General features: G+C 40.9%; 1 protein-coding gene across 5 annotated transcripts; it reads left to right on the forward strand.

Moving 5' to 3' along the window:
* Positions 1-121: 121 nt before the first annotated feature.
* ctbp1l (C-terminal binding protein 1-like) lies at positions 122-12,253 on the forward strand. Of its 5 annotated transcripts, none has more exons than XM_026331217.1 (11): positions 122-500; positions 1,340-1,400; positions 1,717-1,860; positions 7,012-7,166; positions 7,474-7,618; positions 7,727-7,933; positions 8,075-8,289; positions 9,213-9,343; positions 9,431-9,558; positions 9,893-10,010; positions 10,106-12,253. In XM_026331217.1, exons 3-11 carry the CDS (start codon positions 1,800-1,802, stop codon positions 10,287-10,289), a joined length of 1,344 nt encoding a protein of 447 aa, XP_026187002.1. In that variant the 5' UTR covers positions 122-500; positions 1,340-1,400; positions 1,717-1,799; the 3' UTR covers positions 10,290-12,253. The 5 variants fall into 5 exon arrangements, with proteins under 5 accessions (XP_026187002.1, XP_026187005.1, XP_026187004.1 ...); XM_026331218.1 differs by having other exon boundaries at positions 141-213; XM_026331220.1 differs by lacking the exon at positions 1,340-1,400.
* Positions 12,254-18,177: the final 5,924 nt, after the last annotated feature.

Consider the following 18,177-nt stretch of genomic DNA (forward strand, 5'->3'; position numbering starts at 1 on the left):
AGGACTTTCACGTCTTTGTCGGAAGAAGACCCATTCCGCCGTGAAAGGTGAGGGCGCTCCTTTCAGTCCACTGATGGTTTTTTTTAGAGTGTCTGACCCCCCCACAACCTACAAGCCACTTCCTCTTTTGTCTAATTTCATGGCGATCGGGAGAGAGGGAACACTAGCGACGCACGCACACTGTCTCAGCACTCTTGAAAGAGTTTATTTGCGGTAAATAATTGACCATTTTTGCACTATTCGGTCACTGGGGTTCAAAGTAGTCCTGTTTGAATTCAGCCATGTGCGCCATTCATCTTTCCTCGCAGAATATTTTTTTCAGCTCCCGGGTCAGATATTTCACATTGTAGCGCCACTCGCTGATAACGAACCGGACGACTCGGGCTCCCCCGCCGCCTGCTTCCCCCACACTCAGCGGCACAGCAGTTAACGGCGCTGCCTAGCTAACGTTAGCGAGCTGCCTCACGTAGCTTTGGGCTTCGTTTGACACACTTCACCAAGTTAGTGGCAACCAAATAACACTAAATGCTTTTTGTGTTTGAGGGTTAGAAAGAATGAGCGGTTTAGTTAAAATGTTTGCCACTCGGAAGTTCTTAAGTGTTTGTGTTTGTGTTAGCTAGCTGACATCGGCTAGCTAGCTGCTAAGCTGTGTGTTTAGTTATTAGCATTAGCTCGTGTCGCCACTCAGAAGTTACTGTTAGCTAAGCTAAGTCAGAATGAACGGGTCAAGTCTGAGATAATTGTCACCCATAACGGGCAAAATAACTTAGGAGTTTACATGGTGTGGATAAATATCCACCACTCATCACATGAGCTCTGCTATTTTTCGATAACTAGCCGAGAAAGCGGCTAGGTAGCACCATATGCTAGCTAGTTAACGGTAACTTCACAGCTAACGAGTGACTCTCCAACCATTGACATTTTCACCGCTACGTTACCACTAGAGTTAGCCAGTCATGCTGTCAACTAACAATAAGTGGCAGCGGCACCGTTTTAACTGTGTGTGAGTTAACGCTACTGGTGTTTGTGGTTAAGTTTAGCTACTCTAGTTTGCACAAAGTTGGAAGCCATGGTTAGGAGCACTGCGTTAAAACAGAAAAGAGTACACTGTTAGAGTAAAGTGGTGGGGTTTTAGCTGGTGTGGGCAGGTTTTGAACGAGTTGTGACAACATATTAAGTTACCTTTATGAAATTAAGCATGCCACCCTAAACTACATTTTATTAACGTGTATGTAAGTCTTGTATGTATTGACAGCACAGACTAATTGTTCTCTGGTGATACCATCTGTAAGACATTGTCACATCTAAAGCCAATATACTTTTTATTTTTTGTTTATAGTGTAAACTACATTGTCAACCTGAGTGGCCCAACCAGTGTCACAACGAACATTGTTCTTCAGGTGAATAAGCCCACAATAACTGTTAAAAGTAGTATTTCTGTTGTAATTATAAGTTTGTACTATTTTATTGAGAGAAAAGATGCTGCACACAAATGTGCTACATTTTCATGGCGGATTAGCTGCAGGGATCAGCTGCAAAAATAAAAAATGTGTTCAATTAATATTTTTAATGCAAAATTTAGATGGTTAGTTCAATTTGAACATGTTTTCTGTGGTTTACTCTCAAGAACATGAAGTCTTTGAGGCAGTTGCTCAAAAAATGAACAAGTGTATGAATAATTTTTGTATACTAAAAATTTGATTCATTTCTGTACAGGTGAAACTAAGTGGACATCATTAAAGGAGCTCCATAGCACTTGGATCTGTTCTTCTCTGTCCCAGGTTCAGACTGCTTGGTCTATGGCTCTGATGGACAAACACAAACAGGTCAAGCGGCAGAGACTTGACCGCATTTGTGAGGGTGAGTTTTTATAAATACTCATACATAACATAAACATGTAGAATGTAGTGTCTGCAAGGCATTTTTTGTTATTTGATTGTAAAATATTAAAACAAAACACTGTCAAATATACCCAGGCCATATTTGCACTATTGAAATATAGTTTTGTGTGCCTTTTGCAAAACATATTTTTGCTGTGATCACATGTGAAAAACACATTTTTATTTTCTGTAACTGTTGACAGACCCTATATTTGCATTGCTCTTATTATATTAGCCTGGTTGTATAGAAGTGTTTTTGGTGAGGTTGTTTTTTTTTTTTTTTGTTTGTTTGTTGATAAAATATAACAAGTAATGAAATGGTATTTGTCTCCAATGTTCTTCACATGAGGTAGCTGTGTGACTTTACTGGTTTAAATATGGGCCCTGGTTGTATTTTTTTCTTCCTCAGTACATTTAAGTGTGGAGGAGTTTAGTTAATTGGTATGCATGGAATGTACAAATGTGACAGTATATTTTAGATTGGAGATAAGTACACTCTTTATGCTGCACTGTGTAGTGTAAATTTCTAGAAGATATGGTATTTTGGGCTGGAGTAGAGCAGAGAGTTGATGACAGAGATCAGACATAATGGTGCTCTAAAATGGAGGGAATAGTCTAGGAGTGTCTCCGGAGACGGGTGAGAGGGAGAGGACAAGGTGAAGGGTCGTGGCCGCAGCCACAGGGAAACGGGCCAGCTGTGTCTTTAAAAAACGACAACAGCGAAAACCGCCCCGGCCTCAGCCTCGGCTATGCTAATGAGGTTAGTGCTGGTTGGTTGGCCCTCAATGCAGAAGCCTGTGATTGGAGGCTGGCTGTGGGGGACAGGCTGGGCGTGGATGACAGCTGGGATCTAGCCAGCCAAGAGCAAGCTGACAGAGGGAGGGAGGAAAAAAGAGCTATAGAGAGAGGGAGGAAGGCCAGAGAGAGAGAGAGGAAGACAGCCTGACAGACTTCATAATGCAAGGTTAGGCCTGGTGATCATGTGTTTTCTATTTTAGCATATGTTTTTGAGATTTGTGAAGGTGGGGGGTATGTCTGAGGTTTGGGTGTGGTGCAGCTGTGTGTGTGCAGTTTTCATTTTATGTTCGGTGCGTATTAGTGTTGTCGCAGGCGTGAAGAAGGAACTGAATAACCGAGTGTGTATGTGTCTGGCTGTGTCTGGGTGGAGTACCGCTGCTTGCTGCATTATCATCGTTTGCCGCCCCTCCCCCTTCACCTCTTATTCCTCCAACTGCGACCAGAGGGAGAGCGAAGAAGAGGAGGGAGTGAGGGGAAAGAAAGGGAGAGGGAGGGAGAATGAATGAATCACTGAATGAATTGTATTGTGTGTGCAGCCATGCTTATGTTTCGTAGGCCTCGGGTATACTAGTCTCCTATACTTAAATTACTCTGTACTCTGTATATACCTACTTAAATAGTTGCAGAACAAATTTTTCAGAAGCAGGTCTTTTAACCCATTTGGATTTTTTTAATATATATATAGTAAGAATCTCTTTGTGCTATCAGCACATTACACTAGGTCTGTTAGCATTCTTGAACTATCGACAAGGAATGTGAATCACTTTGCTTAAAGGAGTATAATAGACTATACATTTATAAGGTTACCAGACCATGTTTTTTTTCTTTCTTTTCTTTTTGCGTGTGTGCATTTCATGCATGCTTTGGAAAACGGTAAGACGTCAGAGGAAGTGTTCACAAATATTTGTTTTCCATCCTCGGCTACCAACTCCCTCCTCTGCAGTCTCACCATTACGTCCTGCCTTCTGTCCAAGTAAATGTTCCAGCTAAACACACTCCCCCACCCCAGGACACACACACACACACACACCTGTCATGCTGCAGGGACAAGAAAGTGTACTGGCCCGTATGTGGGGTTAGTACAAACCATGGACTGCTGAAAAAGAGAGAAATGTATGTAAAACATAACCATTAGTATTAATTTCTACTAATATAACACCAGTGTGCTGGCAGTGATGTGGAGTTATTTATGGCAAGAATTAGTTTGTGACAAGCAACATTTGCTTTGTTGAAAGAATGGTTAATCGCACTTGTGCACATGGGAAAAAGGTATGTGTGTTTCTCTGCATGTGTTCAAAGAAAGGTGGAGAATCAGAAAAAATAGGAGGGAAGCCCTATTCCAGACAGGAGAATTTAGGTCATGACTCAGACCCCTCATGAACCCCCACCACCCCCTCTCTGAGACCCCACAGTTTTCTCCACCCCTCCCCCAGCCACCACTCCACTCCATCACTTCTCCCCCTCCTGACCAGCCCCTTTCTCTCTTACTCGTTTTTGACAAACATGAACTAAGTGCTAGCGCAGAGCTAGTGCTAGAGTCAGTTCAAAAGCTAGTTCAACTTGGGAACCTGCTAAGAATCGATTTCTTTTCCACAGACTGGAGAGCCACCAGGGAGCCACATTATTACGTCACTGTGCATCCTAGGCATGCTAGACGCTGCTGCATCTGTCTCTCTAAGTTAAAATAGTGGCGTAGTAATTTTGTTACAGTATAGCTTTAAATACTGCTCCATTTCTGCAGTGTGATATCTACAACGGTGTGACACACAGGCTGACTGATCAGTGAGCACAGTATGTAGGTGAATGAGCTAATACTAAAACTAGTACCAACATTGCCAGAGCACAGGAGGTTAATCTCCTCACCCCTGTTCAAAAGAAACTCCGCTTCACATGTTGCAGTCGATGTTAATTTTGACAGCAGATTTTAATTTAGTTTTAATCATAGTCTTTTGACTAAAATGCAGTTTTAGTTTTAGTCATATTTTAGTCATCTGCTTTGTTTTGGTGTAGTTTAAGTCGACTAAATAGCATAACATTTTAGTTGACTAAATCTACTGTGGATTTAGTGTAATTTTGTTAAACTATTGTAGTATAGAAAATATTCTAACTTAAATTTAATTAAGAACAAGTTTCATTAATTATATAGAATATGGCCTTTCCATAAAAGACCAAAAATTAGATATGCATTGTTTATAACTGGCATATGACATTCTTCATTCTTTAAAGCAAAAGTGCAACTCCAAAATATTTCGTTCATGAACGTGCCACGAACTGACAGAGCTGCGCCTGCGCATATACAATGCTGTACTGTCATGCCAAAGAGGGAGATTAGTGAACAACAAATGAGTCAGTGCGTTAAGTGAACGAGATCGTTTAGGCCTGCCTAAAACCTAAAAAGGCAGATATGTGCACAAACATAATATCACTATCTTACATTAAATAAAAATGAAAATTTTTTTTCCAACCATGCACTCTTCATAACTGATTCAATTTGAGAACAGCAACATATACCATTTATTATCTTTAGCATGTCAATCACTTTTAACTTCTCTAGTTAGTAGCCCACAACAAAGCACCGAAAATAGCATTAGCAAAAATGTCGTCCCTAGCTTTTGAATTTCAGGATGATTCCCTTGCAGATGTTGCTTTAGATTTAAGTTTTTAGCAGCGTGTTCTGCTCCACACAGTTTACACAAGGTCTTGTTTGTCTTTACATCAAACGTGAAATTGACCCATATATCTTCTCTTCTTTTTCTCACAGCTGTTGCCATTTCATTATAGTTTAAGTCAGACAGTTTGTCAGACATGTATGCAACATGTGTACTTGCGCATCTCGCATCGCCAGGTGGATCAGTTACTTTTCAAATGTGCATCTTACGTCTTACAAGATTGATTCTGATTGGATCTTTTCCAAAAATGTCCCTCACTCACATTTTCGTCTTGTTTTTATTAGTTAACGAAATGTCAGTATATTTTAATTATTGTTTTTGTCATCATCACTTAATTTTTATTTAGTTATCTCGTTTTGGTCAGTGACAACTTGTCATTGACGAAAATTATAACGAAAACATTTTGTCAACGAAATATTTTCGCTATAATATGACACTGGTTGCAGATCCGACAGAAAAACGAAAGACGAAGTTACAATAAACTAATTCAGCCAACTAGTAAATGAAAAAAAACTCAACATAGTAGTGTTGTAGCAATGTATTCTTTTTCAACTATATTTTTAGTCTTTACTGTCTTTGCCCTCTCTCCTGTGTTCATGCACATCAAAAACAGCACAATGGACATCACACTCACATCTCACATATCACAATTTTTTTTCTTTTGTTTGTTTCTTTTTTTCTTTTTTTTTCTTTTTTCTTTTTTTTTTTTTTTTTTTGCTTAACAGATATTTTTAACAATATTTGTTCAAAATTAATATTCATCAAAACCCACTAGTTGCTTTGCTGAATGCGGTATTTGAATTTGGCACCCCAGCTCGTGACGTAAGCATTTCTTACTTCTAGACCTATACAGAGTTGGTGCCAAGATTGCACCAGGTTCTCTGGCCCCAAGGAGTTCTTTGATTGTTGAAACGCAAAGAAGTGGTTCAGAATTAGGTACTGGCTCCAAACCAGCCCTGGAACTATCTTATTGGAAAAGGGGTCCATGTATTTTCTGCTCATACAGTGGGCAGATCAGGTTCCCTGAATAAACAATCAAAACTACTCTGTTTCATTAGCTAGAGTCTAACCTTTGCCTCATGAAGAGTATAAGCAGAATGAAGAGGGATCAATGAAGATTTAATGGTCTCTATTGGTTCCACAATTCTCTAAATAGTGTTAGTTACACATTAGTTTTGCAACCATGGAACAAAAGCTGCTTTCTTGGGAACACACACACACCTATACACATCATCCTGGTAGTTTTCCGATGATGTTTGGTGGAGGTGGCCATGTTTTTGAAAAAAAAAAAAAAAGCCACGAGAGTCTGAGTTATTATTGTCTAAGCAATGTGGCTGTTAGCCCTGTTACTTTTGGGCATTTGTGCAGGGGAATTTTGTGAGTATGACACCTTGCATCACGTCAGACAGTAGAAACATGGGAAACGTAGACTGTTGAGTCACTAACCTCCATCTTATCCGTACTCGTTCTGACATACAAGCAGCTGTGTGACTAGCAAGCTGTATCACTGCTGTAAGAATAAAATAAAATCATGTTCATTTGCATTTGATGTTGTTTGGGTACCTTGTATTTTTTATAGATTTGTAGTGGTTATTGAATATGTAATATGTTTTTTTATTGCTAGTGTACAACAGCCAGCATTATTTTCTTCTTTCTGGACTCAGGTATCCGACCCCCAATCCTGAACGGACCAATGCACCCGCGACCCCTTGTGGCCCTGTTGGATGGCCGTGACTGCACTGTGGAAATGCCTATTCTCAAAGATGTCGCCACAGTGGCCTTCTGTGATGCCCAGTCCACACAAGAGATTCATGAAAAGGTAGAATAGACACTCCCACACACGTCCACATTGTAATCACAATACATGAGGGCAAAGCACTTAAGTTCTAGTTTCATCCTGTAGTATGAAGGTAATTCACATCTGCACTGTATAGAAAAATATATTATCGCACACTCTTCATTTTGTCCAGCAAAGACCTGTCCGCAGCCTGAAAATTTATGGCTAATACTTATGGCTCAACTTATGTTGCTTTAATGATCTTTTCCATTTTGGAATTAGCACGAAATATTTAGTGCAGTTCAATATGATGCCAGTTCAAATAGTTTAATGCACGTGTCTTCTATAGGTGTTAAATGAGGCAGTAGCTGCCCTGCTGTACCACACCATCACTCTGTCCAGAGATGACTTGGAAAAGTTTAAAGGCCTTCGCGTAATTGTCAGGATCGGCTCAGGCTTCGACAATGTAGATGTCAAAGCAGCTGCAGAGCTAGGTGAGCTAACTCAGAACAGCATGCAAAATTGTTGTAATCTTCATGACAGCTGCTGTTTCCGTTGATGTTCACCTTTTTCTCCTCTTTTTTTTTCACCCATTATTACAGGCATTGCTGTCTGTAATGTGCCAGCATCCTCAGTGGAGGAGACAGCCGACACTTCACTATGTCTGATCCTCAACCTGTATAGGCGAGTCACCTGGATGCATCAGGCCCTGAGGGAGGGAACCCGTGCCTCGAGCGTGGAGCAGATCAGGGAGGTGGCTGGTGGTGCGGCCCGTATCCGAGGCGAGACACTAGGCATTATTGGCCTGGGTGAGTGGAAAGCAAAGACACGGTTGGCTACGTTTGTTAGTTGGCATTACAGCCACAAATTCCAGAAGTGCCTGTGGTTTTGTCTGAAGTCATAAATGAACATAAATCCTTTGCACCACAGTGATAGTTTCTGTCTTACAGGGCGTGTTGGTCAGGCGGTGGCTCTGCGGGCCAAGGCCTTTGGTTTTGGTGTGATCTTCTATGACCCCTACCTGCCTGATGGCGTGGAGCGTTCGCTGGGCCTGCAGCGCATGGCCACCCTGCAAGACCTGCTCATCCACTCAGACTGTGTATCTCTGCACTGTAGTCTCAATGAGCATAACCATCACCTTATTAATGACTTCACCATTAAACAGGTGTGTACAATGTGCTCTCAAGATGTGTTTCATGTTAGCCTTCTAAGTAGTAGCTATTTGTCAGTCACCTCACATTAGAGTGGTTAGAAAAAGTGGCATCTAATTGTGGTGAATTTGTATTTGCTTGCCTTTATGTGTATTAGATGAGATAAAATATTGAGCCCTCATTGCACATTATTGCTAGATTTGCCTGAATGTTCCCCAGTGGGTTTGGATTCTGTCCATCCATCAGCATATACTAACGTATTAGGTGGAGGGTCAGAACCCAAACCCAGACTGGACCTGAATCCAGGTCTGCTGAGAATTGGACTCCACCCAGACCACCGGTCACCAGGCTGTCACAGGGCTGGGTTGGGGTTGAGTTTCAGTACAGTGTATTGAATCTGTTTATATTTTGGTATGACATCTGCACCTCTTGATGTCCTTGAGTGGGAGAGAAAAGGTGTTTACTCATTAAGCAGAATAGCTGCATTAGTTGTAGCATATATGATGGTAATACATACTGTATCATTGTTAATCTGACATCAGCTAATTGTTTTAGAATGTTGATCTTGTCCCTGTGTCAGCCTATCTTTTAGATTATAGATTAGAGAATGAAAGACGTTGTTCTGCAGCCTCTGAAGTCAAATATAGTGGACCATCTGATATTCTGCAAATACTTAAGGAACACTGCTGATTCATGCTAGCAATATCATTCTCTTTTATAGGAAGCTTAACGCATTTGGCTAACAATCTTTGGATTAGCCAGACAGCCTGGCCTAAACCAAACATTGCTGTTATTGTGCAACAGTCTGGATTACAGATTGGAAAAATAGAATATATTTGTGCCGAACCAGTGTGTACTGTTGTATTTTGTTGCTACAGGTTTTAGTTTCTGTCTTATATGGCCTGTTTAATCCTTCCTTTGCTAATTCTTGATACAGATGCGTCAGGGGGCTTTCCTAGTGAACACATCAAGAGGTGGTCTGGTCGATGAGAAAGCATTGGCTCAAGCTCTGAAAGAAGGCCGGATACGAGGGGCTGCCCTGGATGTCCATGAGACAGAACCCTTCAGGTAATCATTGTATACCAGTGCCACACACACATCTGCAGGGTAATGTAACCTTATCAGCCTTTGTAACAACCTTTGCTTTGTTAATAGTTTTTCAACAGGGCCTCTGAAAGATGCCCCCAACCTTATCTGTACCCCTCACACATCCTGGTACAGTGAGCAGGCCTCAGTGGAGGCCCGTGAGGAGGCAGCCAGGGAGGTTCGACGTGCCATCACTGGTAAGACATTTTTCATTATACATAATTCAGCTATAATCAAATTTTTATCTGACCAACTGTCTAAAACTAACATTTAATTATTGTCTCTGACAAATAAAAGAATCAGAGCTTCACATTTCAGAACCTGGATCCTGTTGGTGCTTATATAGCTGTAAAAATGACTGGAGTAATGTATTCCCTGTGGTTATTCTGGAAATGCTTTTATTTATTTGCAAATGATATTTGAGTAGAATCTGAATCAAGTACATCAGGTAGTGCAAAAAAAGATGTCAGTAGCATAACTATTTTTGTCTGAGCTTCTATGAAATGGTAATGGTCTGTTTCCCTGGTCTAGGGCGTATCCCTGACAGCCTGAAGAACTGTGTGAATAAGGAGTATCTGATGGCAGCTTCCCAGTGGCCTAGCATGGAGGCAGCCACTGTTCATCCAGAACTTAATGGAGCCACTTACAGGTGAAGGGAGTGGATCATCAGCCTGAGTTACGAGACCAAAGTAGAGGAAGTAAGAATCAGCTGACATGGTTATTTGCTTTATTTGTTTGTTTCAGATTTCCACCTGGTCTGATCAATGTTGCAGCAGCCGGGGGTCTCCCAGCTGGCACAGGGGTTGAAAGCCTGGTTTCAGGAACCCTGGCACATGGCATCGCCCCTGTCTCCCACCCCCCTCACGCCCACTCCCCAGGGCAGCCTACTAAGGCTGAAGCTGACAGAGACATCCCCTCTGACCAATAGCCCCCCCAGCTGCTGCCAGCACATTCCGTCACCTCTGGAAACCCACCTCCTAGCATCAGACACAGTCCGATCCTCCAGTACATTGGCAGCACTGGTTTAACCTGTTGTGGATCTACGGAGTCTTTTTTTCTCAGTTCACATAACCAGCCCAGGAGTGACCTATCCACAGCTACTCACATCCCTCAGAACACACACGTCCCTCCATCTTTGTTTTCATCTTACCCATCTACCCACCCTTTCCCACCCACTTCATTCCTCAACAGTGTCAGCAATAACTGTGTTCTCAAGGATTCAATGATCGGATTGGTTTATTTCCTTAGTGGCTGTTGTTTTAATGGAAAATTGATCAGTTGTGGTTCTAGGTGTTAATGTTTGTTTAAAAAAAAAAAAAAGCATTTCTGACGTGTGGCTTCACAATCTGCTGCCTCCTGCAGTCGGCATAGAGGCAGAAAGATTGGAGCCCCCTTGTACATTAATGGCTCATGTTACTGCTCTTTTCTTCTTTTTTTTCTTTTTTGTCTCCCCTCCTCCAGCTTTCTTGTGATAGGGGAATATGTGTACTAAAATAAACCAGACAGAATCAAACAGTACATCCTGTCCTCCCCACCAGGCATCCCAGTTTTGCCCTTAGCTCTCCCTGTCACTGTCATCTGCTTGCTCAGCAGAGGGATCATCATGCTGTCAGCATGGAGCTGTCGTAGACTGTCAGACTATGTTTTATCCCCTTAGCTCATACTTGAGCTCTCAGTGTTGATGCAGTGTTAGCCAAGATACTTTGTCACCGTTTTACTGCTTTGATTGCCTAGTGTTAGGACAGTCATCCTTGTATTTACATATGTGCTGCCCCTCATGGATCCTTTTTGTAATGAAATAAAAGCATAGAGCATCATATCAGAGAGCATCGAGGCATGAATTTCTATCTCATGCCAGCAGCCAGAGTGCTACATGTGCAGTCTTTATGAATAGCACCCACACAGCATCAAATGCAGGTCCTCACCAGGAGAGGGCGCTGTCTGACTGCTAAGAATAGCAGCGCTGCATGCTGTGCACATCAGTCATACACGGACAGTTAAAGGTTAGCTTCAGTGATGAAAGACATAATCACACACTGCCGATACTCACAACACAGGATAGGTTGACCAGGGATCCAACTACCAACTTTTTTTTTTTTCTTTTGACAAGATCTCACTGCACCCACCCCACCTCCACCCTTCTCCCACTGTCATGACCCACCCCTCATATCTGCTCATAAACCAGTGTGCATCCAACAATTCCTTTAAGTGTGAGGGGACACAGATTAGATTCCCTGTAGGAGCAAGTGGACAGTGTTCTTGCATGCTGGCTTTGTTAGTGACAGTATGACAGTGGTGCGCGTGTGTGTGTGTGTATGTGTGTTTATATGTCCCTCCTTGTTATGGTAACAATCTGTTGTCTTTCCAAAGGAATAGTCGCTCGGAGTATCTCTTTAACGCTGTTGCCCTGGTCTCAAGGGAGCACCTTTCTAGTACCTCAGTAACAGATATTGAATGTACTGTGCATACCCATTTATTTTTTGTACAGATTTTTCTAGATACTTCTCTACTATTCTTTACCAGAAGAGTTGAAAAATTGTAGCAGTAATGATACAATTTCAAAAAATTGCCCCATGAAATAAATTGACAAAATCTTTGTAGGGTTGCTATAGGTCACTGAATACTCAGGCTGCAAACCAATGCGTATCTCTTTGCCTTTACCTTTTATTTCCTCATTATGGAAAATTCATCACAATGCTTTTTCATTCTTTGACTGTTGACTGTAGCTGATGTGTTTCGACCCGCATCTCGCTGGCTAATGAAAAATAAGGAAAAAACAAAAGGCATCGTGGTCTGCTAGTTTTATTTTAGTAGTAGTTGTAGATGCTGTTTTACTTTTTACCACCTTTCATTGTTGAGCTGCTTTATCTATAGTGTGTGTGTGAGGTTGTTTTTGTTTTTTTTTTTGTTTGTTTTTTTTTTGTTTGTTTTTTTTTTAGGGGAATACCATTGTCATCTTGTTCTTCTCCTCTGCTCCCTGGCACCCCCCCCCCCCCCCCCCCCCCCCCCCCAAGGGTGTTTTCAACCCGAGTTGCCATTGCTGTGGTGGTCAGTTTCCAGTGATGTACAGTTTTTCCCTCAGAGTCTATGAGAGACGTGGAGCATTTGTGTGTCCTGAGATGCTAGGCTCCTCTGTCATGTGATGAGTATATATTTTTAAAAATAACCCCCATAGTTTCAGATTATGAGCATAATAGTAATCTTAAATTTTGCTGTTGAATTTTTTTTTTTTTTTTTTTTTTTTTTTTTTTCCTTCCAGTTCAGCAGTGCACTGTTATTAAAACCATTCTGTTTTATTGTACGATTTCATTTTTATGGACATGCTGTCTGTGTTCTACATGTTGTACTGAAACATTTCAGTGTAAACAAGAGCTCCCTCTCCTTTTAATTTTTTAATTTTTTTTTTTTGTCTTATCCCAACTCTCCTTTCCGGCTGATATCCTCTGGGCCTTACTTATTCGTTCCCTGTAAAAGTAGCTGTTACAGAAAATCGCCATGGAACCACTCACTGCCTTAATACCGTTGACCACAGCAGGTGAAGTCAGGAGACAAACCCAGTCAAAATAAACAGGCCACAACCAAGGCCGCTCCTCACACCCTGACACACCTAAGTCTGCAGCACCTTGCATTTCTTTTTCAGTGATGAGCCACCTTTGGTCTTCTGCAGACACATACATACAGTGTGAATTCTTACTGTGCATTAATAATGTTATTATATTTATCTTCTACTTTTTCATAGTTCAGGTCAGCCCGGCGGTGTGTATGTGCAAAGGCTAATGGATAAGCACAGAGTGTATGCTCACAAACCACAACTGATACTTCACTCTTGGGTGTGAGAATGCCCCACCACCACCAGTCTGGGGCTCTCAAAGCATTGTTCTCATGCTGTCAGAGCTGAGTGGGGCTGGGAAGGGGGTGGGCATAGCGGACACTTGTGGTCTGTCAAAAAAAAAAAAAAAAAAAAGGAAAAAAAAAAGAATTTCAGTGAGAATCTGTCACTCTCTCTCTCTCTCTCAGGGTTCAAATGCACACATATCCTCCAGCAGTCGCCCTCTGTCTTGTGTCCTTTGTCCCAAGTTTTTCTGCCCTCACAATTTAGAACAGCCTCCTTCGTTGTGGGAAATGGCCCTTACCCCATCTCACCCATCTCCAATTTGTGCACAGGTCTGAACTTTTTTCTGTTTTTCTTTCTTTTGGCACTGACATCTAACCATCTAACAAGGAATGAATGAATGAATGTTTGAAAGTGACTGTGTGATGTTAAAATTGGGAAATGTATTTTTACAACATGTGAACATGTTTTTTTTTTTTTTTTCCACTCGCTCTTTGTGAATTGATTTTTTTTTTTTTTTTTTTTTTTTTCTCTCACCAGACTGCAAGAAAAAAAAACTCCTGTAACTAGGCTCTTAAGCTTTATTTTTGTTTTTGTTTACTTTTTTATTAGAAACAATCATGTTTGTGATGGTAACTTCCGATGGTAAACTCCACACCGTATTTTAATAAAATCTTAAAAATCATAGATTTGCTGCATTGTTTCTTTTACGTTCTAAATAAGTATTTCTCATCAGATGGTGAAGATATTTTGTGTACTGAATCCCAGGAATCTACCTTTGGTCATTTCATTCAGAAATGTTTCTGAGCTTGATTAAAGTGGTCAGTGAGATGGCAACACTTAAAGCCAGCATGTTGTCCCACAGATTAGCTGCTTGAGGATATGAGGCTGTGTTTTACAGATCTTTTTCCCATAAATAAAATTATTTACTACCAGTTTGCCAGTTCTTTTATATGGCAAGGAGGCATTGGGCAGTTCCAGAATGGGCACAGATTTATTGGTGGGCAGACTAGGTGGGGACTTTGTGTAAATCCACAGGGCAGAGTGGGTGATCAGCAGCTTTAAAATTGCTACCACATGCGCATAACCAGGAGCCTGCTCTTCAAATAAGTCAAGAGAAGTGACTGAAAGTTGGGGTCCACTTACTAGTGATACCTTTTAGGAGCCTGCTGGCCCTAGGCTGACACCCTCACGTGTCAGGGTGCCATGTAGTCCTTCAAGATGGATCGTGTTTGTTTGTTAGTATCCTGGACAAATAAAAAAAGTATCGCACTGATTTGGCATTTCGCTCTTCTGTGTTGGACTCATTGACAATCAAAAAAGTAGCAAAATTAATCATGTTCCTTGACTTGGGTCTGCATTAACCATAATGCAACTTGCAACTTTGCACTTGTGACCATCCTTAAAAGACAAAATCTGCAAACATACTAGTGGCTCTCAAATTTCTAATTAAATGCTAGCATTAGTTCACTGTGCTAACATGCTGATGTTTTGCAGGTTCAATGGTAACCATTACACCAGTCGGATGGCACTAACAGCGTATATGTCTGAGGCTGAGTGAAATGTCATTACTTTTCTGACTGGTAATGTAATGTCTAAAGTAGTAGCAAAAAAAAAACATAGATCTGCCCTCATGACTGCACTAGATTTATTAAAATTCCCTCTCAGGAATGTGCAACGAAGTGCAGTGGAGCATCATCCACCTCTACCAGTGTCATACCTTGCCCATGTAAGTCCCGTGCTGGGATCTTTTTATTTGTTTGTGTAGTTCAAAAGGATGAGGAGTAGCAGGACGGCTTGAAAACCTCACAAATTTCAGCAGGGGTGGGAACACCAACTGGTGACATGATGATGTTGGTGTTAACGCTGTTAGGTTAGTGCCTTCAAGTAAGCCGCTCTGTGAAATGTGTCATCCTGCTTAGGTAACCTCACGAGTCACAAGTCACGAAAAAGAAGAAAACCGCTCACTGTGGGTCAGAGGTCATGTAAGATCATTTAACTGTGGTCCAGAGATGACAACATCAACAAAATAAAACTGTTTTGTGTCTTGGTGGGATCAAAGATCGGTTTGACAGATCAGGGTGTGTGTGTGTGTGTGTGTGTGTGTGTGTGTGTGTGTGTGAGAGAGAGAGAGAGAGAGAGAGAGAGAGAGAGAGAGCATATACTCATGCTTGTGCATACATGTCTGGCTGATGAATTAGTCTGCAGACAGATGGACTATCCCACTTGGAGGGATCGTACTATCAACCCCAAATCTGAGTGGATAAATATTTGTCTTCGGTTTGTTCGGTATTTGTTTTTGGAATGATTAAATATTATTCCAGCCGCCGAATGACTCAGACATTGCATCACGTTCCGACTTCACCAGCTTTGTTTTCCATTTTAAAAGATACTGGAGTGCATCTTTTATTTCACCAGCGCTTATTCTGGACATATTCTGTATTGTACTTATTGTCCAGAAAGCCCATGAAAATAGTCAATCAAGTGGTTCAGATTGCATATGCAGTCAAAACCATTGTTCGCCAAAAACTGTTGAAAACACATTCCTTCGCTGACATGTTCCTGTGTTGTAATTAATATTATGGGTATTGTAGTTTATATTGAGTCATCCTCTACACTGTTTGCTGTCCTGCACTTGGGGACCAAATGTTTATTAATTCACAGCTGAAGATAAACCCACTAAATACATCAGTTATTCCTATTCCATGTTAAAAAGTGGTTTATTCAGCTGTTATAGTAAATGATTTGACCTTTACTGAAAAGTATCTGTTGACTTGGTTTAAAAGATTGAAGTCTTTCCATTATACAAATGGTGCATTGTAGATTTGGGTTTTTGCATGAGATTTGTTTTGAGTAAGAAAAAGAGAGGATACCATCCTTTTCTTCTGAAAAGCCAACAGCCAGTCACATATTACTAAAATGACTGTATATTTATGGAACATAATGCACAATCACTATTGTCCATTTGTTCTTAATGCTGTTATTACTTTCTTTCTTTCTGTCTTTCTGTCTTTCTGTCTTTCTTTCTTTCTTTCTTTCTTTCTTTCTTTCTTTCTTTCTTTCTTTCTTTCTTTCTTTCTTTCTTTCTTTCTTTCTTTCTTTCTTTCTTTCTTTCTTTCTTTCTTTCTTTCTTTCTTTCTTTCTTTCTTTCTTTCTGTCTTTCTTTGTCTTTCTTTTTGTCTTTCTTTCTTTCTGTCTTTCTGTCTTTCTTTGTCTTTCTTTTTGTCTTTCTTTCTTTCTTTCTTTCTTTCTTTCTTTCTTTCTTTCTTTCTTTCTTTCTTTCTTTCTGTCTTTCTTTCTGTCTTTCTTTCTGTCTTTCTTTCTTTCTTTCTTTCTTTCTTTCTTTCTTTCTTTCTTTCTTTGTCTTTCTTTCTTTCTTTCTTTCTGTCTTTCTCTTTCTTTGTCTTTCTTTTTGTCTTTCAGTCTTTCTTTCTTTCTTTCTTTCTTTCTTTCTTTCTTTCTTTCTGTCTTTCTGTCTTTCTGTCTTTCTGTCTTTCTTTGTCTTTCTGTCTTTCTGTCTTTCTTTGTCTTTCTTTTTGTCTTTCAGTCTTTCTTTCTTTGTCTTTCTTTCTTTCTTTCTTTCTTTCTTTCTTTCTTTCTTTCTTTCTTACTTAGGGGTCTAGCTCAGTGAAGCTGAGACACCAGAGCTAGTATGGCCCTGGCCCAACACTGTGATCAGCTCATGGTTTTCCGCTCACTGCTTCTCGCTTTTGGCCTTTTCAGCACTGACGTGAGCACATGATTGACAGGAAGAAAACTTTCAGCTATCTTGGAGATGTGCGTCAGTCAGGCAACCTGCGGTCACTCTGCTGCTGTCTCTGGTGCCCTAATGCTGTTTTTTGTGTGTGCGTGTGTGTGTGGGGGGGGTGCTGTGCATGGGTTTGCAGGCCCACATGTGGGTCTAAATATCCACTGGCGCGTGTGCTAGATGGAGTTTACGTTTTGAATGATGTTTTGTCTCACAAACACACACACACACGCGTATTTGACAATGTTTCAGTGTCGTTTCATTTTAATGGGAATAAACCTGGATGGTGAGCTCACTGTCATTAATCAGCGGGCAGCGGTACGGGAGCCTGGGCTTTTAGGGTTTTTTTCCATAACCTACTTTCAACTGCAGAGTCAGACAGAGCGATAAATAGATACGTGGAGAAACAGATAGAAGTAGATACAGAAAAGAGTAGTTGTTTTTGAGAGAAAGCTGAGGGAACAAAGAAGAAACAGATGGAGAGAGGGCATATTAGTTTTTTTTTAATTTTTTTTTTTTATGACCACAGGACACAAATTCCAAATTGTTACTTGATCCAGATCTAACCTCACTTGTCCTCTGTCTGCCTCTACTCATTCATGGAAGTTTCATAAGTGAGTCATGCAAGTGACATGTCTCAGGTTTTTTAAAGGTCTACGGTTGCGGAGTTGTCTTTAGGGTCTGGCTGACGTCAACCAGGTTTTGTTGATAGGGCAGATTCATTGTGCCTACTCCACATTAAATCCCTGATTAGTGTATACGTGTGTGTATATGAAGCAGATTGATGAAATGTGTGTGATTTCTTGCCCCAGTTAGTAATCAGGAAAGTAACAAAAGTTGCTATAGAGGTTTTACACTTTTCTTTTCACAAGCACACACAGCTTCATTTAGTCCTAGCCTTGACACGTTGATAAGTGAGTGGTGCCCTGTTACAGAAACCTCCCTGGCTGCCCATGTGTGTACCAGCTGTGGGAGCCGGTGGCCACACGTTTTCTGATAGACACACACACATTTGTACACTCTTGACTAGAGGCGAAGTGGTTCCTGGTCTCAGATCACAGCTGGATCTGCCACAGGACAGGCAACTATGTCAAAGGGAAGAAAAAAAAAAAAACAAAAAAAACGGGAACCATTTAAAACCTTTTGATTCTCTGAAATGTTCAATCAGTAGATGAAAAAAAAAGGGATTCAGTCTCAGCTCTTCTCGTCTGTTCTCCAATTTGCATGTCTGTGCAT

Source organism: Mastacembelus armatus, chromosome 10 (genome assembly GCF_900324485.2).
Source record: "Mastacembelus armatus chromosome 10, fMasArm1.2, whole genome shotgun sequence".
Lineage (NCBI taxonomy): Eukaryota > Metazoa > Chordata > Actinopteri > Synbranchiformes > Mastacembelidae > Mastacembelus > Mastacembelus armatus.

Coding starts and splice junctions, on each gene's coding strand:
- ctbp1l (XM_026331217.1), top strand. CDS start 1,800: ATGGCTCTGATGGACAAACACAAACAGGTCAAGCGGCAGAGACTTGAC. Junction 7,934..8,074: donor ACTAGGCATTATTGGCCTGG/GTGAGTGGAAAG, acceptor TCTGTCTTACAG/GGCGTGTTGGTCAGGCGGTG. Junction 9,344..9,430: donor CATGAGACAGAACCCTTCAG/GTAATCATTGTA, acceptor CTTTGTTAATAG/TTTTTCAACAGGGCCTCTGA.